General features: G+C 40.3%; 1 protein-coding gene across 1 annotated transcript; it reads right to left on the bottom strand.

The window, feature by feature from the left end:
• Positions 1–636: 636 nt before the first annotated feature.
• On the bottom strand, positions 637–27,229 carry LSG1 (large 60S subunit nuclear export GTPase 1). The gene is made up of 14 exons (XM_037525309.2): positions 27,084–27,229; positions 26,483–26,609; positions 21,524–21,644; positions 21,283–21,369; positions 20,702–20,788; positions 17,264–17,324; positions 15,397–15,570; positions 11,480–11,896; positions 9,443–9,544; positions 9,188–9,331; positions 7,011–7,134; positions 4,848–4,927; positions 3,366–3,539; positions 637–1,153 (listed from the first exon to the last, which is right to left on the bottom strand). Exons 1-14 carry the CDS (start codon positions 27,180–27,182, stop codon positions 974–976), a joined length of 1,977 nt encoding a protein of 658 aa, XP_037381206.1. The 5' UTR covers positions 27,183–27,229; the 3' UTR covers positions 637–973.
• Positions 27,230–27,547: the final 318 nt, after the last annotated feature.

A 27,547-nucleotide genomic window follows, 5' to 3' on the forward strand; every position in this document is an offset into this window, starting at 1 on the left:
GTAACACATTTTCAAAAATATTTTAGATTTAAAGCAAGACTTCTGAACTGAATTCATAGGTGAATTGGGGTTGGGGGAGTCTGTCAATCTTCTAATTTACTTGGCAAAACTGTGTGTGGCATTTTTATGGAGAAAGGGTCTTTAACTTAAGATTTCCAAAAACAGCTATGACACCAACCAAAATAAGGATGAGATAAGGTAATAATGAGGCTCAGAGAAAAAAGGAGACAAAAATAAACTGAGTGGCTAAAGCAGCCATAGAGCACGATAAAGACCATAGAAGGTAAACCGCCCTACTCTCAGCCTTGCTGGTCGTTAAATACTAAGGACATCAGGGATCCCGATGGCTAAAAGAAAAACTAGCTGACTGCCGCTTTTCTCACTCTCTGGGTCTCTATAAATGAGTGAGCTACAGAAAAACATAGCTTCACTCTGCAGTAGTGGCTCACACTGACAGTGATTTTCGAAGGTTATGATCTTCAGACTATATAAATAGCTCTCTGCCATATTGTGTTGTGTTGAGTGTTTGTAAATTGAGAATTACTAGCCTAAATAATGTATTCAAAAGAATCCATCTAAAATCCCAGCCATCTCTTAGTAAACCAAAACTGTTTCAAGAACGTGGACTGTCCAAATGGCAGTGGATCTACACAAACCAACAAAACATGTATTAGTGGCAATTTAATTTTAATGTTTTCAAAGAATTCCCAACTTACAAATTAGTATGCATTTGTGTGTGTTTACACAAATGAAGAGACATTATTCATTCTCCTCTAGGAGCAGGTTTCTGGGGCTCTGAAGCATCCACATTGGTCAGAGTTGGTGCTCCAAGGGGTGCCTCAGTCTTGATGCTGATGGCCAGCTGTGGCTGTGTGCCACGAGGGCAGGGCCCATTCTATAGCACCACCGGCAACAAGAAGCTTCTTTCTTTTCCAGATGCACAATGCAGGTGCCATTTCTGCTGCAGCCTAATTCATGTATCCAGGTGCTTATAGAGTCTACGGCTCTTCTCCTTTTTATTTCTGTTGCCGTGTTTTTTCCATGGCTTCCCAGTCCTGCTTTCAGAGTCTACAGTGGGTGCCGGCACCAGGCCACTGCCAGGCTTGTAGCCCATCACGGCCTGGACTCCTTTGGTCAAAGCTCTCACATTTTCCTAGGAAATAAAAATTTGAAATCTCAGCAGTCTCCTTTAGAGATTCTTCACAGTATTATGGAGAACACCAAGATAAAAGAAATAAATCACGTGATGTATTCCCATCTTTTTAAATGGTCCTTTCTCTTTTTCCTGTTCCTTAAACTATACAATTCTCAGCATTCTGTCTTTGATTAATTCATTTTTCCCCTTCAATTCTGTTTAATCCCATAACTTCAAATGCCATCTATAACTAGACTCAGCATAGCAGCTATTTCTGGAAATCTCTATCTTGACATCAAAACTCAATCTGTCTCAACCCAAATTTAGTTAGAAACTGACTCTTCATTTTTTATTTTGGTTAATGGTATAAGAATCTGCCCAGCTGGCAAGATAGCACGCACTCTCTCTCTTTGGCTTCCTCATCTGCCACATATAATTAGTGACTAAGTTCTGTTGGTTTTAGTCTCTGGACCTTTGCTCACCCATTCCCCTCCCTCCTCTCCATCCCAACTGCTTGAACTCAGGTGTCTGTCAAGGACCTTCCATTGGACCACTGAAGGGCTGACTCTGCTAATCCAAAGTCCACATTTCTACCAGAGTTCTTGAGCCATGTCTGTATTCCTGTGCTCACAAATCTTTGAGGGCATCCTATAGCCTGGAGAATCAAATACAGATTTTCACACATGGCACACAGTTCACCTACAACACAGGCACACAGGCACCTTACTGATAAGACCCATACTCCCTTATCTTTCTTTGTTCATACCATACCTTCCAAAGGGCACATTTTTATTTGTCCCTCAAAATCCAGCTCAAATATCATTTCTGTAGCTTTTACTCACCAATCACTCAACTCTACTCCCAGTCCCAAGAAAAATTGCTCCCCAATATAGGTTCACAAAGTCCTTGACTGATACCTCTATCCTAGGTCTAACATGTCATTTTTTAGCTTGCCTATCTCCCCTTTGCTAGAATGGGACTCCTGCCAAAATCAAGAATAGTGTCTCATTCATTCTGATTTTCCTGGTCCTTGCTTAGCATGTGGGACATAGAAAGTGCTCAAAAAAACTATTGCAAACCTGTGTCCTGTATGATAGCAGTAGGTCTACAAAAAAACCTATGCTCTTTCTGCATACTGGTAAATTTTATTCTAAATATTGGCACAGACTTAGAAAAACTCAAATGAAGAGCCACAACAATCTAAGTTCTATCCTAGCTTTACCATCTAAAACACATACCTTGGATTAAGTCACTTAGCTTCCTTGAGCCTCAATGTCCTCAGTGATAAAATGGGGTAATATACACTTGGCCTGAATCAAAATCTATAATGAAATTAGAGGCTGAAACTGCCATGGTGCATTATAAAGAATGTGAGTGTAAAAGTAAACTGCCCTACTCTTACCCTCGATAATTATTAAGTACTAGGGATATGACTTAAGCTGCCCTTTGACATACAGGAAAGTTGTCAGGAGAGGAAATCCTAAGACACCTCATTACAAGGACAATTTTTTTTTCTTTCCTTCATATTGGGAAAAAATACTGGCAAGGATGTGGAGAAATTAGAACCCTTCATGCATTGCTGCTAGGAAACGTAAAATGGCACCGACACTGGCAGTATCTCAAATGTTAAACGTGGAGTTACCATATGACCCAGCAACTCTACTCCACTCCCAAGTATATTCTTAAGAGGACTGAAAATATACTGCCACAGAAAAATCGGCACATGAACTTTCTTAACAAATTATTCATAAGATAGCCACAAAGCACAACAACCCAAACATCCCATCAACTTATAAAATAGAAAAATAACATGTGATATAGCCATACAATGAAATGTTCAGTAATAAAAAGGAATAAAGCAATGATACCACACATGAACCTGATGACAGGGTGCTAAGTTAAAGAAGCCAGTCACAAAAGACCACATAATCTATGTATAATTCCATTTATATGCAATACCCAGACTAGGCACATCTATATATAAAACGAATTAGGGGCTGGCAGTGTCTGGTGGAGAGGAGGATGGGGAGCGACTGCTAATGGGAACAGGGTGTCCTTCTGGAGTGATTAAATGTTCTAAAATTACTGGTGATGGTTACACAACTCTGAATACACTACATTGAATTGTACTTTTAAAAGGATGAATTTTATGGTATGAGAGTAATAGTTCAGTAAAATTGTTGTATAAAATGTCTTGGATCAAAAGTTAAAAAGAAACTTGAAAACTTACCTGATGAAAAAAAGTTTTGTCAACTACATTTTCAATCTGTTTCACTTTTTTATTTCCACCTGGTTGTATTTTTAGTTCATCACATTTCAATTTATTCTCTAGGAGTCGTTGGTGTTGATGCTGAAAGGTTACAGGATCTCTTCCAGGGGGAGGATGACAGTACAGTAGTTTACCCTATAGCGCGACAATATGAATAAGAACAGTGTATCACAAGAGTCACCTGTGTCATCCTTGGGGAAAAAAAAGTCCTCAGAGGGGACATCTCCAACCAGTGGGAGCTTTTTGCATTTTGATAAACTCATTGAGTTGAATTTTGGTCAACTACAACTGAAAAGTCTTACTACACTGAGGATGACGGATGGAGTATTCTAGAGGTCTCTACCTCTTCCAAGAGCCTTCCAAACTAGAATGAAATCTCTTTCTTCTTGGTGCTTTTTACTTTGCATTTCTAAGGTATTTGTCACTATGCTTACATGATTACACTTAAGCTAAATAATTTTCAAAATAAAAACCAGGACACAAGTGGACTGTACTAATAGGGATATCACAGTAGTTCTAATTGTTCTCTGGGTGCAAATTTCCCTCTTTCCACCATAAACACCACTGAAACTGATTATTTTAACTCATCTTTGCATCCTCCAGTTTATAAATGGTAAGTGAATACATACTTTATCCATTCGAATATTAACTACTTTCTTTTTGAACTGAAGGCAAGAAATTACAAGAGCCCACTTTCATTTTTATATTCCAAGAGCTCCACAGATGTGTTACTGAGAGGGGGACAAAAGCCAAACACAACCAGTTATTACTAGGATCCTATGTTTGTTTGTTGAAAGAATTAAGCTTAATACATAAAAATTGCCAGGTACTGAATTTAGTGGTGTGTATGTACACATTATTTCCACACACATACGCTGTTCTATTTATTTCCCATAATAATCTCATAGAAGTTACTATTATTTTCTATTTTAGTGACAAAACTTGACAAAACTTAGCAAGTCTTTATCTGTAATACATAAGAATAACATCATCATAGACTTGTGTTTTTAATGAGATAATACAAACAAAACATTTAGAACTATTTCTAGCAGTGTTAGCTTTGAAAAAATGTTAGCTATTATCGTTGTTGCTAGGTAAGTATAAGGAAGTAGAGATATAAAGGTATACAGCACAAGGAAAACTGCAATAGCTGTAACAGAAACAAGCAAAGGAATCCAGGCAAGGGAAAAACAGGAGGCATACATTTATCACTCTCTCTGGTAACAGGTATTTAGAGATCTTCACCTCTGCTTTTACATTATGTTGTCAGTCATTTCTATGATTTATATGATGCTAACTTCCCTGGATCAAGAATATAACTAGTTGTACACAATCTCAAAGAGAAAATTTCTCCTTTATAACTTAGCAGGCTGCCAAGATCTAAGAACATATTGCACGGAGAAAGCCCTGCTAATTCAAGAACAAGAAGTAGCGCTCACTTACAGTGACGTAGTCCTTCAGGATATAGCGCGCAGATCGAGGCTGGTCTGGCTGCCCATGCGCTGTCATGAATCCTCGCATACCTGTGAGAAGAATTTAGCAAAACTTCTTTTTAATACACTAACTAGGCATCCTCATTCTCATCGTCTACCAAAAAAAATCACTTACCATTACAGAAAATATTTTGGTTAACATTATAAGGACAATTGTAATCCAGCAAAAGAGACTATTATTGTTGTATCTAATATCCTAATAATCACTGAGCACCATGCTGTGATAGTCACATTCACTTTCTCTAGTTATTTCTTTCATCTCTTGATTTAAACATTTATTTACGGACTGCTATGCCATCTATATTATTAGCAGAGCCAAGCAAGAGAGTGAGTTTCTTATTTAATGATACTGTTATACTTTTTCCAGTTTCCCAAGCATACAACAAAGATCCTTTTAACACTAGCTCATGGAGAAGGAAGCAGCAGAAAATGGTATTTAAAAGGATGTGGGCTCTGGCCAAAAGGCTGGGTTCAAAAGTCTGCTCTCTCATATACTATCTGTGAGGTGATGTTTTCAGTTTAAAGAAAACAGTTAGGATCCTAGTTTACATCATACACAAAAATATATTTAAGCAGATCACAAATCTAAAGGTCAAATAAAAAAAGATATTACAGGAAATAAGTTAATCCTTTTGGGATAGGGAAGGCTTTCAGGCTGTCCCAAGAAAAATGCCAAATCCAGTCAAGTTAAAAAAAGGGGGGGGGGGGAAAGGGGGCGGAAAAAAGTCTTAAAATGTTTAACCTCTCCAGGGCTAAAGAAATTATACACACATATTGGGAACAATATTTGTGGCACATGTAACACAGGGCTACTACAAGTCATCAAGACAAAAGTGATGCACAGAAAAGGCTGATTCCCAGAACTATAGTCAACAAACAAATGCTCGATTTCATTAGTATTTAAAGAAATACAAAAGAAACAAGTTACTCAGCATTGTCTTGGCAACAAACAGTTCCTCCAGACCACCTTTAAAGTTTGTTTGAAAGCGAATAAAATCACAATTGACTGGAGATACAAAAAAACAAAGTGGAATTGAGGTGAATTAATGGAAGTGGAGGAATTGTGGACTCATTTTAATGTCATACAAGGTTGACAAGGATGTTTTGTGTCCTTATCTCTACCAGGCTCTATTGCCACAATATGAGGGTTTTCCCATCCGATGCTCCCCTCATAACACTCGCCTATTCTGATAACCACATTCATTTCCTTCCAACATCTCTTTTTCTTCCCTGTTTGAGAAGACTCCAGAAAAAGCCAACAGACTTAGGCTAGAACCTGTGTCTGCAAGCAGGTATCATCAAAGCAGCAACTGTCCTAAGGGCTTCCAAAGCTTGTGCTAGCTGCTAAGGTCCCGTGCGCTCTCTGGAGTGCTCACACTGCCCATATCTGGCCTCCAATGTTGGGGGGGTGGGGTGTGGGGTGTGAAGAGGGCCAAGACCAGGAGAACATGAGAAGACAAGTTTCTCTCCAGAGACTGATTTCTATGATGAAGGTTAGGAATGGGCAGATCTGAGGCGGAGACAAGGGGTACAAATCACAATCTTCTCTAACTCTAAGAAACACTTAACATACATAAAATACCACTCTAGTAGTAGTCCACTTTCCCCCCTTACTGTTGAACCCTGAAATCACCACCAAATCACTTATCTAGAGGCCACATTGTGAGGTCAGGCCAACAGAGACAACAAAAACATCAACTCTGAAAGAGGATATGACAAATACCAAGGAAAAATTCCGAATTTGTATCTTTGCAGGGATAATCTTCTCATTAACTTTTTTTTAAAAAGATTTATTTATTTATTTGTTTGTTTATACGTACAAGCACTGGGTACAGTCAGAAGCGCAGGAGGGTGAGAGAATTCACCAAGCCAGAGCAGGGAACAGAGCAGGCAGAAGGACCAAAGTACACTGCTGAGGGGAGCAGCGGGCGGCAGGAGAGGTCTGCGTGCCACGCGGGACCCTCCTCCGGTGGCCGGGGAGCAGCGGGGGATCAAACCGGCGCTGCAGAGGCTGCGGGCAGCTTCGCAACCCAGCGCTCAACCGCTGCGCCACCGGGGAGGCCCCATTAACTGTTATTTTTTTGTTTATGTTTTAAAATAAATCACAACTCACATCCATAAGCTGTCAACAGTTCTTCTGATGTTGGAGGTCGATGGGGATCGTCATCCTCTCTAGGTTTTATGATATTAATGCCATAGGTAGCTTCTAAAACATGTCTTGGAATATTCTGGCAAACATAAGCTAGTCAAGGAATTCATTCCCTTAAGCTGAGCCTGTGTTCCCATGACATCTGACACAAGAACATGAGAATTAGCTCATCTATGACAAAACCTTCTCTCCTCTCAGAAATACAAGTATTCATTAAATTTTTTTTTTCTCTTTTAAACAAAATCCTAGGTACCAATGAACACTTACAAATGAATCCTTTTAATATTAAAATATTATCTTTGAAATAGGTCTTACAGATGATACATTCAGCCTTGAAAAGCAAGCTTCTAAACAAACTTCAGGAAGTCAGAGGTAAAACTCAATCTTTATTTCTAATCCATATAGCCATGCAAGGAGGGATCATTTTTCCCTCCCTTGTCTAATCACTCACAGATATTTCTTAAGCCACCTACAACATTCTACCTTGTACCACTTTTTCATGGTCATGTCCTGTGTCCCCCACAGACTGAATCGAGAAAGGGCAGGATCCAAGTCTTGTTTCATGTTTATATTCCACAGAACTCAATCCAAGTGAACGCATAATACACATCTAATTATTAATTTATAGGTAAATTAAAACACACAAATGTATAACACCCATGTCTCCAACTATCAAGAATAGTAATATATCACCTATTAAAAACTGTACTAAAAAATTCAAACCTTTCTAACATTACACCAGCTCCTCCATGCTGCCCCCGGGGATAGTTCCTGGGGTACCCTCAGTAGACTCTGCATACTTTTACATACATAGGCATCTATTAATACAAAGCATTGGTCTGGGAGATGAAAATATTTTCAAAAATCGTGTCATCCTGTATATATGTTGTTTTGAGGTTTACTGAGATTGCTATAGGTGGATTCAATAACTCTTTCTAATATTGGGTAGTTTATATTAGCACTGTAATCATATTTATTTCACCTGATAAACAAATTTTTACTCATTATTTCTTATGGGAAGAGAAAATAAATAGGGGTAAACTAAAAGCTGTGGCCTTAAGTGTAGTCTTTAAGGATTTTTGCCAATGATGCAGGGCTTGGAATTTTACCTTCCATATAAATCAACCAGTGTGCCAATTTCATGGAGTTTTCCTGGCTTCTGCCTGTACCCCCTAAACAGTGAACAGACTAACTTGTTAGCTAAGTAGTTTAAAATTCTAGTCTGGGGCCTCCCTGGTGGCGCAAGGGGTTAAGCACCGCACTATGAAGCAATCCACAGCCTCTGCAAAATGAGTTCGATCCTCGGCCAACCAGGGAGCAACCCACATGGTGCAGCAGACCTCTCCTGTTGTGCCTGCTGCTCCCCTCAGCAATGTATTTCAGTCAGTCTGCCTGTTCTGTTCCCCACACTGTCTCTGGTGAATCCTCTCACCCCCTGCATCTCTGACAAGTGCCCCAGCTCTTGTATGCATAAATAAATAGTTAAAAAAAAAAAAAAATCCTAGTCTGAACAGTTCTTAACAGATCACTGAATACCTTTTCATGGCAGTCCTAGAGGTTTCAAGTAAGTTGACTCAGTACACTGCTAAAAGGCAGAATTCCTCCCCGGCTATTTACTTACGGGGTGTTGGGTCAATTATTTAACTTCTCTCTGCCTCAGTTTCCCCAAGTTTGAAGAAATGAGAACAGTAGTAACTACTTCAAGGGTTGTTTTAGGAATTAGATATTACAGGGTAAGTATTTAGCAAAGTACACAGCACGTGTCCAGTAAATAAAGCTAACAATTAAATTCTCACAATCAACTGTGAAGGAGCTATTATTGACCCTGTTTTATAGAAAAGGAAAGTCTCTAGGTTAATTAAGTCACTCAAAGAGCCAAATGAGTGTCAGGAAGCAAACAGGTTAACACCTGGAGGTTGAGATCTACACTAGGGCTATTCTACTGTACCAGACTACACTGCTGCACTCAGGACAGAAGTCCTGATGCCATCTCGTGTAAACCTGGGCAGATCACTAGCATGAGACTTTAATATTCTCAGTAAATCAGACTTTAACATATTAAATGCAAGGCAAAGTCTAAAACAAAACAAAAGCCCTACTATACACACAAAAACCAGAATCTTTGTAAGCAGAAAGGATATTAATGATATAGGTGGTACATGATCTCTCATCTGGTCAATTGGGAGGATTCCATTGCAAGTCATCTCTGCCTTGGTAGAGACAAAGGAAGGCATCACAAGGCCAGGGCAGTCACATAAGCAGAGGCCAGGTTCCACATAGAGAGTCTGAAAGACAAGCAAGAGATTTATGGAGGGCACATCGGAGCAAAGAAGTTCATAAAATACACAGAGGAACTGGCTGAGAACAGGACACAGAGGCCAGGGCTGTAGAAATACCTGAAAATGCTTGGTGTGACCAGGTGTGGCAGATACAGATACTTTCTTGTTGCCCATAATAGTGTTGATTGTTGAACTCTTACCAACATTTGGGTAGCCCACCTAGAAAAGACCCAGAAGTTAACAGTCAAACACTATAGCTATCAAAGAGCCAAAGATATTCCATAAATAGTGTTAACACTTGCATAAGTGTCTGGTTGCTTCAGAAGATTATATGAAATAGATGCTGTTTGCTATGAGACATTTCCTCCCCCTGTGGTGTAGGTGTATTTATTCAGACTCATCTCCGGTGATGAAAGTCAAGCCAAGCACATTTTCTTTTCACAGGTTTTGCTGTAACAGTAGATGCAACCGTAAACCTCACCCCCTACTGCCCCGTCTACAGGCATTTCACTGTTTCCACTGACTCTCCCACACTATGGGTCAAGCTGAGTATCACAAATATTTTAATTATCACAACAAAGTTATTTTTAATTTTACTAGCATTAGCAAGTTTCTGTCTTGCTGGCTAAAAATTTAAAATGGCACAATAATTTGATGTGGGTTATCAAGCTACTAAAATTTTTCAATTACTCTTGGGTTCATGGTGAGCCAATAACCACTCTCTCTTCTGTCCCTGCTCCCCCATTATCAATAAATCTGAAATTTCATGTTGCCTTAGAGCAGCATATAAAGGAACAGAAGATGTTCTCAAATAAAATGACAAGCAAACTTTTAGCTCATGCCATGCCACCCTTGTTCCATGCCTTTCCTCAGGCTTCCCCCATCCCATGCCTCCAAATTCAGTTTCCTCATTAGGTGGTTCTAAGAATCCTCTATCAATATGACTGGAAAACAGTAAATACCTTTCCCTATGAATATAAAATTTCAAACTTTCCATTGCTGTTACAAGCCTCACAATGGACTTTCACCATTCCATATTTTTTAAAAAAGATTTATTTATATAAGAACTGGGGTACAGGCCAGATGTACGGGAGGGTGAGAGGATTCACCAGAAACAGAATGGGGAACAGGCAGAATGACCGAAATACACTGCTGAGGGGAGCAGCAGGCGCAACAGGAGAGGTCTGCCATGCCATGTGGGACCCTCACCAGCTGGCTGGGATCAAACTGGCACTGCAGAGGCTGCAGACAGCTTCACAGCGTTGCACTCAACTGCCTGCGCCACCGGGGAGACCACCCCCATTCCAGTTTTAATTCTTCCATTCTTCAAACTTCAGCCATCTCCATCACTTGCCATTCCATGAAAACACTTCACCATTCTTAGGGCTTTGTTTAAACACTTCCCTTATTTGTCTAGAATGCTCTTCCCTCGCCACTTGTTGAAAACCTCACTTACAGTCACTTGTCAATGGTGTTTTAATTAAGCACCACATTACAAGAAGGTCTCAACAGCTCTACCATGTGCCTATGTGTGTAACAGGCTATGCCATATAGGTTTGAATAATTATACTCCATGGTGTCTTCACAATAATGAAATCATCTAACAACAGATTTCTCAGAAGGCATCCCCACTGTTGAATGACACATGACTGTACTTCAAAGTGTAACTTCTTACATAAATTCCAGATAACTGCTCATTACTTTTCAACACTCTCCTAATGATTCATGTGTGTATCTTGATCACATGGCATATTACCACTGGTTTAAATACAGTTGGGGAGGAGAGGACCATAGATGCTGCCATCCCCTCCACCCCAGGTTACCCCACTATGTACTACTATGGGGTGTTGAAGTCGTTCCTCTCATAACACTCCTGGCACTTGGATAGCAAGCTCTCTGAGGTGGGGGGCTGTTCCTGTTTTGTCTACTATACTGTTAGGACCTACACCAAAAGTCTTGAGAAAATTCACTCTTTTGAGTTGTACTTTGCCTGTCACACTGCCTATTTCCAGGATACCAAGTGGCAACAAGAGGCAATTGTGTTCCCTATGATGCCAGAAATCTGATTGGTCTCTGGGGTCCCAGCGTCGGTACCAATGGATGGGAAATAAAGATCCTGAAGTGCTGACAATTTCAGGACATATTTCATCTTACCAGTCCAACAGTAAGTTGCCCATCTCTTGCCTTCCTCCCAGTGTGTAGCTCCTTAAAAATCTCCAGTAATTCTTGCTTTGATACCAGGTGGCTAAAATTGTGCATCTGTCTCTTCTGTGGGATTTCCTTACTCTGACCCTCAGAGGCCACAGTACACTTTTCTGCACAGTCCTGGCCAGAGGTCTCTTCTTCAGGGTTGCTGTCCTCTTCTGAACATGTCTGCCAATCTTCCTCCTCCTCCTCCTGGCAGTCCTCATATTCACTATCGTCCTCATCTCTAGTGCCAACTTCTGTCAATGAGACAGAATCCTCGCCTTGGAGATGTTCAGAGTCACTGTGTAGGATTTCAGCCTCACTGCAACTGGAATCTTCTAACTCAGTTGTGTTGGGTTCTCCAGCATCTCCATTTACTTGTTCCTGATGAAGTAACAGAAACCACAAACATTCAGAAGACTATAATGGTACTTGTCCCTCTAGAGAATAAAGAGTTGGTTATCTAGTATGATCAGAGAAAAAGACAAGTTATAAAGGAGACTGGAAAAGGTGAATACAGAGAGGAGACAAAGTAAGCCTTTCAGTGCAAAGACCCAACCAATCAATCAACTGTGGAGCCTCTGGGGATCGAAGGAGCAGTGAACCTTTACTTTACATATTTTTGTGTTATTTGAACTTTGTACAAATAACGCCTCTTAAGAATGTGAGTATTTACCTCTTAAATTGCTGGTGGAGATGCAAACTGGTCCTGCCACTATGGAAACCTGTGTGGAGGTTTCCTCAAAACACTAAAAATGTTTTGAGGTTTCCTCAAAACACAGGAAATGATTCCATTCCTAGGAATCTACCCAAAGGACAGAAAAACACTAATTCAAAAGTAAACCTGCACTCCAGTGTTCATCACAGCACTATTTACAATAGCCAACCTATATGCCCCCAAATGATGCATGGATCAAGAAGATGTGGTGTAGGGCCTCCCCAGTGGTGCAGTAGTTGAGCGCTGGGTTGCGAAGCTGCCCGCAGCCTCTGCAGCTCCAGGCGAGGGTCCCACATGGCACGCAGACCTCTCCTGCCGCCCCGCTGCTCCCCTCAGCAGTGTACTTCTTCAGTCTGCCTGCTCTGCTCTCCCCTCTGGCTCTGGTGAATTCTCTTACCCTCCTGTGCTTCTGACTGTACCCAGTGCTTGTATAAATAAATAAATCTTTAAAAAAAAAAAAAAAAGATGTGGTATATCTACACAGTGGACTACTACTCAGTGATCAAAAAAGGATAAACTCATGCCATTTGTGGGAAAATGGATGGAGCTGAAAGGGATTATGCTAAGCAAAATAAATCTGAAGGAAAAAGAAAAATATCAGATGGTTTCACTAACAGGAAAATCAAACAAAGGGTCAGGAAACAGACAAACCTTGCAAGCTGAATACAGACTGGAAGAATACCGGAGGGGAGAAGGGATCAAAACATGGGAGGGAAGAGCACAAAGGACTATAGAGATGGCTCATGGGTGTTATGGTGGTGGGAGAACTATAGGACTACACTGGAGGGGAGAAAATCACATACTGTACAAAAATAAAGAATGATATAAGAAATAAATATGGAAAAAAAAAGTGAGGGTTTAAGAATGCCTGTGTCAAAGTGAACTCTTGGGCGGTATATTATTTTGCACAGGGCCATAGAATAAAATTAAGTATTTCTCATTAACAATAAAACACTGAACATTCTCTTCGCTCCACAAAGAAGGGTAAATTTGAGCTGCATTCTACATGTCCATTTCTCAAGAGTGGTTTCCATGTTTAAGGAAACTGCTGTTCTTTTGTAATGGCCTTTAATAAAACAAAGCATGGTCGAGTACAGATCCCTCAGTGTGAAACACAGAGGTATCGAAACTCAACTCACGTGGAAATTATGCACCAATTAAAGCTCTCCTTTGGAAAGAGAAAGGTAAAAATCATTTATTATTCATACGTGTACTAATTCTTCCAAATGCCTAGTGATAAAAATTGAAATAAGGCAATTTATAGTACCATTAATTCTTATTAACAAGGGTAAAAAGGTTTGGATTGATTAATTAATTAATTTTGGTGGGACCCTCACTGGTGGCCGGGGATCGAACTGGTGCTGCAGAGGCTGCGGGCAGCCTCACAACCCAGCACTCAACCTCTGCGCCACCAGGGGAAGCCCCTAAAGGTTTGGATTTAGAAGTGATGCAAACTTTGAATCATTTTCTAGTATTGGAATGAGTAGCATCATGGAAGAGGACACAATGAATGCAGTGAAACAGTATCCTAAATTTTAGGAAAGCAGTGATATAAACAAAAGGCAAGGGAAAACAGGTATGATTTTATGATTATGGCTAGCAACTAAAAAGAAACATGTCTTATACTAGAACCATAGAATTGGAAGCAATTTCTGTGCTAAATAAGCAATGACTGTAAAGTCAGTATGTCTTCACTGAGTTCTTTTGAATCATTTTAAAATATGAAAGAGGCAGAAAACAAAAGTGAACTGAAAATAGATGTATTAGAAAAGTTAAGATTAGCAGCAGTTTAGGCTTGGGGAAAGTGATAAGACAACAAAAGGAATCTGGAGTAGTTATATTAAAAATAAAAAGGGAAATCCTTTGGGAACATTTACAGAGGGACAAGAGAAAACTGGGCTAACTCAACTCTAAAATGTCATGTTTTGTAAAAATTGTAGCGGAAGAACTTAACTTCTGATAGGAGAGAAAACATTGAATATTAATAAGTCCAGATTAGACACTTAGATGATGAAGATGTGGTGTCACAATGGTAGCTGGTCTGGGAAATCATGGCAAACAGCAGAGACTTGGGAAGACTTGGGAGGAGTAAATGGTACCTATTTTTTAAATAGGGAGAAAGAATATTTTTTACATAGCACACACTACTAATCCAGAGACTGATCTGGAAACACCTGTACAAGTTGGTTGGTGAGTCCTAGAAAGAAGAATGTTCTCAAACAGGAGGCAACAAGGGTTCCAGGAGAACAGATCACAGGAACATGGCAATATCCTTTGGTTAACAAGTCAGGGAACACAGAAGGAGCAACTAATCCCTTTTCTGGGGTTGGTGCATCTGGGCTAAATGATACAGTAATGAATCTTAATTCAAAAACTTCTGCAAGATATCAACTTCCAGGGAAGACTAGAAACAAAAGAAAGAATGGTTGAGAGGACAAAGCATGAAGCCAGAGTGTCTGATAAACACTTACACTTATTTATCAAGAAGGTTAAATGAATAAAATACTTAGAATTTTCTAAGTATTTTCTAAGTATTTCTAAGGGCAGTATTTTCTATGGGTTAGTTTTTTATGAAAAACTGTAAAACCGATAATTATTATTGCTCTGCCCTTGCAAATATATCTGTACTCTTCACATGGAAATGCCTGCAACATAGAGCTTTCTATGTCCACGAAATGCAGACACTAAGATTCTATTATTATTTTCTTTGGTAGTTATTATTTTTTATTAGAAAATAAATCCCAAACTTTCTACAAAATTTGGTTAAAAGAGCCAGAAAATAATATGGTATATCTCAGGGTGACTTCATTTCTTTGTTTTCAAGGTCAAAAGAGTCTGAGGAGTTACCACATTCTCAGTTGTATCTGACTTATTTTTGTTCCGACTCCTTTTCAAAGCAATTGTAGGTCATTATGAAGTTTCCTATACAACTTCCTAACAACTTCACAAAATTGAAAAATTATAGCTAATTAGTAGTGTGCAGCACTAGACACTGGGTATGGCAGACTATGTGGCAACTGAAGAAAACAACTTTGTGGCTCACTTTAAAAAACCAATCAAATTTCCACATGTTTCCAATGAGAAAAAAACAAAACCACAGAGCACATTAATCAGAAACCAAAATCCTCCCCGCTGAAGCCCAACCTGAACTAGTCCCTGGGGTTACCTGAGGGTCAACCAGTTGATTGGCTTCAGCCAAAGCTGACCAGAAAATAACTTTTACATTTTCTTTTTCAAAGTATGTGGCCCAGGCACTTCGCTGCTCAGTGGTCAACAAGTCTGCCTTATTTATCAGAATGATGTTCTTCTTGTCATCATCTATTTCTTTCACATAACATTCCTAGACAAGACAAAGATGTTTAGAAAGGACTTCAAATGACTAAAAGTTTTTACTGCACACAGTTTTATTTTTTCATTTTTTATTTTTTTAAAAGATTTATCTATTTATACAAGCACTGGGTACAGTCAGAAGCGCGGGAGGGTGAGAGAATTCACCAAGCCACAGCGGGGAACAGAGCAGGCAGAAGGACTGAAGTACACTGCTGAGGGGAGCAGCGGGCGGCAGGAGAGGTCTGCGCACCATGTGGGAGCCTCCTCCCATGGCTGGGGAGCAGCCGGGGATCGAACCGGTGCTGCAGAGGCTGCTGGCAGCTTCGCAACCCAGCGCTCAACCGCTGCGTCACCGGGGAGGCCCTGCACACAGTTTTAAATAATTCCTAATTTAATGATTTTTAGTTACAGCAACATTACTAATTTCTTTCATTAAGCTTTAAAAAGAAGTTAGGTCACATGTATTTAGAAATAACATAAGAAACTAGAAAGGGTAACAGAGATGCTTTCTTGGCCTACTGTGTATAACTATTTTTCTTTAAACAATGTCATTCCTCTCTTTAATAAAACGGAATTGGTTGTTTTAAATGAACTTAAAGAGGGCCTCCCTGGTGGTGCAAGGGGTTAAGCAACGCACTATGAAGCAATCCACAGCCTCTGCAGCACAAATTCGATCCCCGGCCGGCCAGAGAGAAACCCACATGGCGCAGCAGACCTCTCCTGTCTCGCCTGCTGTTCCCCTCAGCAGTGTATTTCAGTCAGTCTGCCTTTTCTGTTCCACACACTGTCTCTGGTGAATCCTCTCACCCCCCACGTCTCTGGCCTGTACCTTACCTCTTGTATGCATAAATAAATAAATCTTTGGAAAAAAAATAAATGAACTTAAAGAACTGCACAATTAGATTTGTCAGCCAGCAGGAAATATTTTTCAGTCAAGTAATGACAGCCAATAACAATCTCAAATTTTAATGTAAGAAATATTTTTGAAGTCTAAAAGAAAACAAGACTCAACAAGTGAAATTAATTTCCAAGTACAGTTCTTCATAAGAAATATACCAGAGAGGTATAAAAGCTAACTTCGTAAGTGTTTCACCATTAAGATTTTTGCTATTCATCAGAAAACGTAATTTACACTATTACTAGTACGGTCCTCAAACAAAAATAGGAATACTTCACCTGTGTACAGTATTTTATTAATTCAAAGTCTGTTTTAACACCATTATGTGATTTTTCACTCCTTAACTATTATTCCCCATGGTGTTTAACAAACTTAGTTCACTTGTAAAATACCATAGGGAGTAATAACTTCAGGTGTGAAAAGAGAGAACATAATGAGATGGATAAGTGCAAAGTTACTGGAACATGCTAAAGGCAGTAAAATACTATTTCAACTGGTGCCTCTTAAAAAATGAGAAATGCTGGCAAATGTCTGTAACAAAGCAGCTTCTAAACTCAAACACAGTAAGTTCATGTAGGTGTCCTGTGCCTTCCAGCACATGCAAACAACTGTTTGAAAAGAGAAAAACATCTGTGTAAACAGTGGCATTATGCAAGCTGTTGACCTCTGGAGGTAAGGAGGCCTAATCTAACAAAACTAGAGTAGAGGACAGAAAGCTCACCCAGAGCAACTGCTATCCATCATACTGTCCTCCCACTGCTGCTCCAAGGACTTTCAGTCTGAAATCTTGTCACAGGGTACTCACCAAATCCTCACATCTAAACAGGAGCGGGTTGCGTGCATCGACTATCTGGACCACGATATCACTGAAAAACAAAAGAGAGACACTCCAATCACTTCCTTTTCTAAAATGAAAGGACACACTGACCAAATAATAGTAGCAAAGCTTTCCAAATATTAAAAACCTGACAGATTTAACTTTTTTTTAAGATTTATTTATTTATTTATACAAGCACTGGGTACAGTCAGAAGCGTGGGAGGGTGAGAGGATTCACCAGAACCAGAGCGGGGAACAGAACAGGCAGACTGATGAAATACATTGCTGAGGGGAGCAGCAGGCGCAGCAGGAGAAGTCTGCGTGCCATGTGGGACCCTCGCCGGCGGCCGCGGATCGAACCGGCGCTGCAGAGGGTGCGGGCAGCTTTGCGGCCCAGCACTCAACCGCTGCACTACCAGGGGAGGCCCGACAGATTTAACTTTTTAAGGTACACTTATCCTGGGCTTATTTATGAGAGAGCTGAAGCTCAGTCACATAACATCTCTAAGGTTACCAGCTACTAAATGATGGAGCCAGAATGGGAGCAGCTGGGACCAGAGGCCATGCTCATGATCCTAACATTCCACTGCTCTAATATGGTCTAGAGAGGCTTGTCTTATGTTTCACTGCTAAAACTTCAACTGTATCTTCCAGTAAACTTTCCAGTGAGCTAAAAGAGTATTTCACATCCTTTATCCAAGTTGAGGTGTACCATATATTCAGTACCTAATCCACAGTTGTGTGAAGGCCTGAAAAGAAAACTAATATATTACTTGCTTGCAGCTGCTACTATCAAGTCTATGGTATTTAAACCCAGAGGTAACAAGAGAAAGCATACCTCTATCACCACTTCCAAGAATGTGTTTAAATAGCAAAAAAAAAAAAAAAAAAAAAAAAAGCAAAAGCAAAATATCAACTTAAATTGTTATACTTGAGCTGAAATGATGAGTCTGACTTTTTCCATTACATCTAAAATATAGCAAGAAGAAAACTCTGTAGCTGAGTGCAAGTCCCTCAAATCCCACAAAAGAAGCAGGGGCTACAGCAGCCCAACACTGCAAGTATTTCATTTCTCTGAGAGGCTCCTCATTTCCTTCAATCTCTGTTGCAAGGAAAAAAGCTTCAAAGGCCAGCTGCAGTTGCCACTGAGAGGAAATGAGCTGCATACGTACCACCAGCTCACAGAAGCCTCCCAAAATCCCACATCTGGTTAGCCTTTTCTGAGGTAACTCTCACATAAGCACACCAAACACTGGGAAATGTATTAAGTCAAGGTGACTCACTAGGGCAGGGCTTTAACAATCAAAGTGAATTCTCTTTCAGAATAATTTCCAGCATAATTTTGTAACACAAAGGAACACACAATCTTGCCAAATTAGATGAGTATTTTTTAAGTTCTCTAATCGAGTCCCAGTATTCCCTTCTTTAAGTGTAAATTCTATTGCTTTCAAACTGTGAAGATTTAACAGTAAGTTCAAGAATGACTGCAAAAATGGGCAAAGCCTAATGAACTAAAAAAAAAAAAAGGTCCATGAACATCATGTTTACCTACCAAAGATGGAGAAAGAATAGTCAGCTTGGAAACACCAATAAGGAAAGACAAATTGAAGAGTTTGCTTTATGTGAATTAGGATGCAGAACAAAGTGCCAAGTATGTACCAGGAAGGGTTTAGGCAATACAATGGAAGTGCCTTATCTCATTGGAATAGAGTGTTCTGCCCTCTGTGGCGCAGCAGTTTCCTGCATTTCAATGACATGTTATACATCAAATCTTTTCTGATAACTGCTCTTGGAATTACAGAGGCAGATGGCTTAGCTAGCCTGTTACCAAACAGGAGACATCTGCTGTAGAAGACACATTAATAAATACTTCCTGTTAAAAGACGTGGCTGCAGTCACTTTATTGATAATATTTCTATGCAGCACAAATCTACTTCCATGTGATACATACTACATTCCTTGAGTTAAAAACACGGTCATAGTAATAAAAGGAAAAAAACACATCATAAAAATAACAGAGCAAATATTGTATTCCAACAGAAACTGGAAGTTTCAAAGTACAGGTTCACTCATGGGAAATTAGAGGCTTATTCAGCGGCATTTGAAAGCTTGTGATAGGCCTTTCTAGAAAATTAAATATGAATGAATACTTATGGTTACCTGTTCCCACTAAAACCTACAAAAATGACAAGACTGAAACTCATTAGGACAAAGGGAAAGAATAGCAGTTGTCCACAGAAGTCCTCAGGAAAATAACATCGAGTCCTTCCAAGCCCCATTCAGGCCTAACTGAAGCATAGGGGGCTGCAGGGAGCCTGGGAATCAGCAGCAACCTTCTGCTTATTCAGGCTTAGAGGTCTGCCTTACTTTAATAGCCCTCTTTCCGCTCCAGAGGGAGCAGCATGGTAGAGTGGAGGCATGTAAGGAATTTAAAAATTCACCCATTTGAAAACACACAATTCAGTGGCTTTTATTGTCTGCACAAAGTTGCATCACCTTGTCAATACCTAACCCCAGAACATTCTCATCACCTTAAAAAGAAATGTAAGTGATTTTCACGAGTTAAATCTAAATCCTGTAACATACTATATGTGCTAAGATTCTTTTCTGAGAATCCCAGTTAAAGTATGCTGTTTCCTAATATTCTTACTGGGTATGAAAAAACAACTCTGAAGCATTCTTGTTAAAAAGCATAATTTCAAATGTGAGGTTCACCTATAGTCCTTGAAAATAATTCACACTCTGAGGAAATCGAAAAGCTCTTAACTATATCAAGGAGGTGAGAATAGTGAGGGTTAAATCATCAATACCTAACAATGAAACACTTAACATGAAAAAAATAGAAAAATCCCCCAATTTATCAAAATCATTCTGTTCTTTATAGAGACCAATTAAACCATCTCTTGGTTTCCCCCAATCCTTGCCAACTGCTCCTTCCTCCATTCACTGCCTTTCTGTTTGTCTGTAACCTTGTAGGAATCTTATCGACTTTGAATTTTACCTAGTCCCAAGTGACCCAAACACAAGGATGTGCACCCCTGCTTCATGGCACTTTGCTTGGCCTCCCCCTATAACACGTTTGCTCTTTGTAGGCAGAAGCCACCTTTTCTCACATCTGCATTTCCCATGTTAACAGGAGGAATTAATACACATCTGCTGAAATAGCTGTAGGGGCTTCAGAACTCAAAGAAAATGTTCATCATTCTCATACACTTACTAGTGTGCTCATTTAATAACAAAAAATGTATAATTTGAAAGAAAAAAGTATCATTCTTTTTGTTTTTATAGTAATTCTCAATAGCCCCTTGATAACTTAATCCCTGCATGACCTGACCTGTTCTCCATACCTCTACCTACCTATTAACACACAAGTTTGATAAAACATGACAATGTCTTCATCAGACAACAAAGAAAATAACTACTTACCTTCTCTCAATCACCCTCCAGAGCTGGCGCCAAAAGTCCAAATTTCTTTCAAAGGGAGTCAATATCAGCTTTTGATCCTCTTCTAGCCTAGCTTTAAAATGAGAAGATTATACCTTTGCCAGATTATAATACAAGTGCTCAAATTCATTGCATTAAAAAATAAATACACAAACATTAACTGTCAGATTCTTTTTATGTACTTTTTGCTAGGTCAATATGAAAATCAAATTTTATACTTATGCTATTTAACCCTGGAAGCTTATCACACAGTCACATTTCTTCTACACATCTCAGCCTGAAGAATGCTCAGGAGAACAGAGATCAACTCCAGGGTGACCAACGGCTTAGGAAGGGAAGGAAACAGAAAAGGCCAGATTTGGAGGAAAGTAACCAACTCACCACCTTTGTGCAAGGATGTATACAAAACAATGTGTGCACACCAATTTGCCCATCAGAAGCAGAAGAAACCTATTTCCCTTTTAAAAGAATCAAGCCTTCAAAATGCAAATAGCAGTGAAAGCAAACCAAAGAACTCCTGAACTAAAATTTTAAGGCTAATCTTCGTATTGTGTAACACTCACCGGACAAGTTGGCGCCTCCATTCTAGGAAGTTATCTTTTTCTGCCTGTTTGAGTTCTTCTGGGCTGGTAGTTCTGTCCCATTTTGGTCTGAGAAGATAACAGAGGGGTGGAAATTCCACATAAGTTACCAAAATAAAACAGGAGATCTGGATTTAATAATGGCAACTGAGAAAAGGAAGCAGTAAAAAAGTGAATACCAACTTAAAAAGTCCTATATCTGTTCTGTATCTGTTCAACTCACCTCCTTGGTATACACAAGAACTGTCTATTTTCTTCATGCAGCTTCTTAATCCTCTGGCTCTCCTCAAAAGATAGAAGTCCAGTTCTGGCCTCAGGAAGCACAAACTTAATATTAAGCTTCTCTGTTGATAGAAAAGAAAAGCACCATCATTTAAGTGACAATATAATGAATGTTTGTCATTACTTGGAAAACCAGAAATATGAGCACCTATAGTATAATTTAAGCTTTCTTGATTTAGCTGCCTCTAGCTTTAAATAAATTACAATTTCTGAATTAAGTTTTCTACCAAAATAAAGAGAAAGAAATGAAAGGATTTTTATTAATGCTTTCAAAGGCAATCATTTTTTCAAGCACTGATTTTATAAAACTCCACATGCTGAATGCACTTCATGGAGACATAAACAGCAAGAATGAGAAGGGACTGTAAAGATTTGGTACAACCCCTCTCTCACTGTACATATGGAGAATAACTGAAGGTTAATGGGAGTGGGTGGGAAAGCAAAGATGTAGCACAATCATTCCAGAAAGAACTGGTGAAGTGCTACATTCCTATAATTTACATAAGATATTCATGAACACCCCAAGTTAATGCTGAACAAGAATTCAAACACATAAGGAAAAATTCTGTCTATTTATAAATTAGATCTCTGCTCCAAGGTTCTACCTTGAGTTGCTCCACAACTCTTCATTCATGACACATAGACACTCAGATTCTGTGGGCAGACATTCCTGTGAGGTAAGCGCCTGAGTAGTCACGGAAGCTTTGTACCATAATGCCAAGGGGAAGGTTCCATTCAAAGATGACAAGATATCTTCAGCAACATCCTTCTTGACCTTGAAGCAAAGACTGTTGCTGCTACCTTCATCAGACTACCAATACCTTCTAAGACCTTGGTCAACAGAGGCCAGTAACCTTGAGTAGAGTCTTACACCATCCTCGTTCATGTCATCCTCAACCAACAGTAAAAACACACATCCCTCTAACTGCTTACTTGACAATCCTTTAAAATTAATTCCCCTTTCCAAAGGTGATCTCCCACCCAGTGTTTCCACTTTGCTTTGTTCAAACTCTGTAAAGTCCTCAAGCCCCTGCTTCTTCCCTCTTTTCCCAGTCCATCAATCCTCCAGCTTATAACTTCACTTCTTTCCCTATTTGGCTAAAGCCACATGGTACATCCATGCAACCACTCTGTAATGGAACATGAACTCACCCCACCCTACCCACACTCAAATCTCTGACTTTAGATAAAGCCAACTATCCATTCTCTTTCTCATTTCAGTAGCAACACTATGAGTGCTGCTGCAAGTAATCACACAATAATGCCCATTTTTGTCACTGAGCTGTTTTTACCACAAGCACTTATAACACCAAAAGTGTGGGTTCTCCCCCAAGAAAGAATTCTCTAACTGTGCACATATCAACTGGGTGCCCCATAATTCAATTCTATTAGTGTCAGATTCCACAGGTTTAAGGTCTCAGTCCCACAAGACTACCCCACTTAAGATATCAAATCTCTTTGGTATAGAGTCCTAATTAGGAAGATATGGTTGATAAATCATTTGGCCAATGATAATTAACTCAATCTCTAGCACCTCTCTCCTGGGGGTAAGGGCGAAGAAGGTCCGGAAAGTTTCAACTCTAATTATAGCATTGGTTCCTGGGAGCCCATTAATCATCATTAACATCAACTCAGGTGTGGTTGAAAGGGGCTTGTTATGAAAAACAAAAGATACTCCACTTGCTACTCAAGAAATTACAAAGTTTTAAAAAAAGGTTTGAGTCACTGAAACAACTAGGGATGAAGGCCAAATATATATTTTTCTCACTGATAAAATTAACGTATACATTAGAACCCATAAAAGTGAAGCAGGGCCCCCATAATAAATCTAAATCCAAGTCAGTCTGTACTTATGGGGAAACATCTGTTAAGGAGACCTAAGACTAACTACAGCTCCTCAACTCACTTTAGCTAGTTGACCTTACCTTAAAAATAGGACTGGTTAGGGCCTCCCTGGTGGCACAAGGGGTTAGGACATACCCACATGGCGCAGCAGACCTCTCCTGACTCATCCACTGTGTCCCTCAGCAGTATATTTCAGTCAATCTGCCTGTTCTGCTCCCTACTCTGTCTCTGGTGAATCCTCTCATCCGCCACACCTCTAGCCTGTACCCCAGTTTTGTATGCATAAATAAATCTTTAAAAAAAATAGGACTGGTTAGCCTTCTAAGAAAAGGCCAGCTTCCTAGCCAATCATGCCATTTCCATATTGCCTCTTCTTTTTTTTTTTTTTAAAGATTTATTTATTTATTTATACAAGCACTGGGTACAGTCAGAAGCGCCGGAGGGTGAGAGAATTCACCAGAATCAGAGTGGAGAGCAGAGCAAGCAGACTGACGAAGTACACTGCTGAGGGGAGCAGCGTGCAGCAGGAGAGAGCTGCGCGCCATGTGGGACCCTCACCCGGTGGCCGGGGATCTAACCGGTGCTGCTGAGGCTGTGGGCAGCTTTGCAACCCAGCGCTCAACCGCTGCGCCACCGGGGAGGCCCCCATATTGCCTCTTCTAACATTACAAAACTCTACCTTGCCCGTAGAGTTTTGGACCCCCTAATCTATGGATTGCTTCCCCATGAATAAAGGACACCTGAATATAATGTCACCTGACATTATATCACAATACCATATACTTTATATCACTATAACTTTCCCTTATTTGCTGAAAAGGAGTATTACTCGTGTGATCTTTTAAAAGTAAAGATTTCTTTGTGAATTCTCAGCATTTTTCATTATTTTTGCACTTCTACCTAATGTAGTGGTTCTTCTTTGTTAGGCCAGAGACCCATGAGAACCTACTTAAAAATCAGACCATCACCCCATCCAAAACGCACATATGCGCACACACAAACAATTTTGCAATCTGAGGGGTTCAGAGAGCTGAAAAGAATATTCTCTACGCTAAGAATCCCCATTCCTGTGAGTCCCAGAAGAAAACAGCTATCTGAAGGTTATAAAGAACTGAGATAGAATCCTATCACCTATTAAAGGAAAAGAGGGGGGCCTCCCTGTGGCACAGGGGTTAAAGTCTTAGTGATATCAAGCTATCACCAGCCACTGTGGCATGAATTCGATCCCCCACCAGGGAGCTAACCCACATGGTGCAGCAGACCTCTCCAGTCTCATCCACTGCTCTCCTCAGCAGTATATTTCAATAGATGCGCCTGTTCTGCTCCCCACTCTCTGGTGAATCCTCTCACTCCCTACACCTCTGGTCTACACCCCAGTTCTTGTATGCATAAATAAATAAAAATAAATCTTAAAAAAAAAAGGAAAAGAGAACGCATGGAATAAGTTTCAATGAGGAATTTTTATGGATTTTTGAAAGATTTATTGTAGGCATGATTGATGAAATTATTGACCAGTAGTGACTAGCTCAATCTCTAGCCCCTCTCCTTTCCTGAGAGGTGGGGCTGAAAGTTCGAACCCCTAACCCCTTAATTATATTTAAGTCTTTCTGGAGACCAGTCCCCATCCTGAAGCTACCTAGGGGTCCCCAACCAACAACCATCTCATTAGCATACAAAAAGGCACTCTAATTACTCCAGAGATGTCAAAGGTGTGTTTGAAATCCTTTTGTCAGGAACCTGGATGAAGACTCTCTTTCTTCTCTCTCTCTCTGTATTGTGTGTATACTAAGAAACATGTTTTCTTATTTTATCACAGTATCACATTGTCACTACAAATATATGGAATCACCATCAGCTAAGTCCTAATGACTTTCCAAAGAAAAGAAAGTCCTTCAACATTCTTGGTTTATTTCTTCCATTCCCTGCTTTGTTGAGCTTACTTCTTTACCCATTCCCTTTCAGAGGATGTTATCCTTTACCATAACAGGAGAAAAATTAAAGCTATTCAATATGCACCTTGACAATTTCTCATGGACACATTCCTCCAAGTACACATGCAACTTCAGTTTCCTCCTATTAGTCTCAGAGGAAGCTGTACTTTTGTTTGTACAAGCTAATCCAACTCTACTTTTTGATCCCATTCTATTCCCATTTCCTTCCTGATGGAAATTTTGTTCCATTTCCTCATTAATCTCTATTTTTTTATGTTTTTAAAATTAACTTTTAATTACACAACACACGAACTCTTTTTGTAAAAAAATCAATAATACAGTAAGGCAAACATTCCTTTTGACCAGTGCCCAAGGTGCTGCCCATGCCTGCAATTCCAGTTCCCTCTCTGGACACTATCAATTAAATGTTTAACCTTTCAAGTCTTTTCTAACATACACATACATACATGGATTGATTAGATTACATCTTTTTTTTTTTTTTTTTTTTAGAGGCATGTTTTATTTATTCATTTGTTTTGTTTATACATGCACTGGGTACAGTCAGAAGCGCGGGAGGGTGAGAGAATTCACCAGAGCCAGAGCAGGGAGCAGAGCAGGCAGAAGGACCGAAGCACACTGCTGAGGGGAGCAGCGGGCGGCAAGGAGAGGTCTGTGCGCCATGTGGGACCCTCCTCTGGTGGCCAGGGAGCAGCCGGGGATCGAACCGGCACTGCAGAGGCTGCGGGCAGCTTCGCAACCCAGCGCTCAACCACTGCGCCACCGGGGAGGCCCGATTAGATTACATCTTTAATGCAAAGAATGCCATGCACGCTATTCTGCAACTTGGTCTTTTCATCTGGTAATAAGTCTTAGAGATCCTTTATAATGGTATACAGAAATGTACCTCATTATCTTTAATTTTAAAACTAGAACTTTCTGTACTTCACAACTGAATTCAACTGGACCTTCCCACACTGTAGTTGAGATATCTGCACTCAGGTTAAAGAGCGCTCATTTGTGAGTTTAGTAGGACCCCCAAAACACATCTAAATAGACACATGTGTATCTAGTCAGTAAAGATGAAAATGTGACCGCTCTCATGCACTTAGCAAAAAACAACTTACCAGCTACAAACTCTGTTCCTGCAAGTTCAGCAGTTGCAAGGAAGTCATCAAGGGAGCTCTGTTCAGTCACTGACTGAAGATTAAGACGACCCCAATCATAGCCATCATTAAGTTCACTGGTGTGCAACTAGGAATAAAACACAGAATAATACAGTTGCTCGCTTCTGCTCTTGCCATCCAAACAAACTCTAAACTCTCAAGGAACTAGCCAATGGCAGGAACCTGTCGCTCTTGGGCGGGGGTTCAATTTTTTGAACAAAATGATACCCCTCAAAAAGGTAGTTTTTATGTCTTTCCCGATGAGAAACACCCAAACGCTTCCACAGAGAAAACGTCAAAAGCCAAATTATTTTAGCATTCAGACCCTTCGGGTCTCCCTCCAGTCTCATTATCGCACTATCCCTACTGTGAAGCGTCTGCCCTTGTGCCCCTGCCTTGCTAGGAGGATCTGCGAATCAATCGTTCAGAAACTTAATACTCGTCCTCCGCGGCCGGCTTAGGTATTCCTCAGGAAATATCTCCGTGACTTTGACCTCGTCTCCCAGCTTCCCGGCCCTCATAACTAGACAGAAAGGCTGAGAAAGATAAAAAGAAGTCTTACCCAGGAGTCGGTGTGGCGGTGACTACGGCTCCGCTGAGTCTGCTGGCGCAGAAGAGCCCGGCCGAGGGAGACCGTACCCGGAGCTCTCTTTCGGCCCATGGCTACAGGGCCGGAGTCCGAAAGGTCTCCGCCGACCACACGCGTGTTCCGGTATTCGGATACCGGAAGTGACGTAAGAGCGAGCCCAAGTAGTTAAGGCCCCCGTTGAAAGGAAACTGGAATAATTTGCTCCAACGTGCCCTTTATAGCTCATGCTTGCCAGTTCATTAGACCATAAATGCAAAATGGTGCGGAAACGTAATTTCTTATAGAGGTCCCTATGAATATCTCAAATTTGGATCCGACGATGGACTCAAAGGAATGGTACCTTCCAATTTTGTGCGTCGGCCTTTAGCGTCCGGTGAGGAACTAGGAGACCTGGAAAACGTGTCCGTGCACACACGCAGCACTAACCTCCCCTCCCG

The sequence above is a fragment of the Talpa occidentalis genome, unplaced genomic scaffold, assembly GCF_014898055.3.
Source record: "Talpa occidentalis isolate TD23 unplaced genomic scaffold, MPIMG_talOcc4v2.1 talOcc4.4, whole genome shotgun sequence".
NCBI lineage: Eukaryota > Metazoa > Chordata > Mammalia > Eulipotyphla > Talpidae > Talpa > Talpa occidentalis.

Excerpts from the sequence above, each read along its gene's own strand:
- LSG1 (XM_037525309.2), bottom strand. The coding sequence starts at position 27,182 with ATGGGCCGAAAGAGAGCTCCGGGTACGGTCTCCCTCGGCCGGGCTCTT. Across the intron at positions 9,545-11,479 it reads GGCAACTTACTGTTGGACTG|GTGGGCTACCCAAATGTTGG; the intron begins GTAAGATGAAAT and ends GGTCTTTTCTAG. Across the intron at positions 3,540-4,847 it reads TCCTGAAGGACTACGTCACT|GGTAAACTACTGTACTGTCA; the intron begins GTAAGTGAGCGC and ends GTCGCGCTATAG.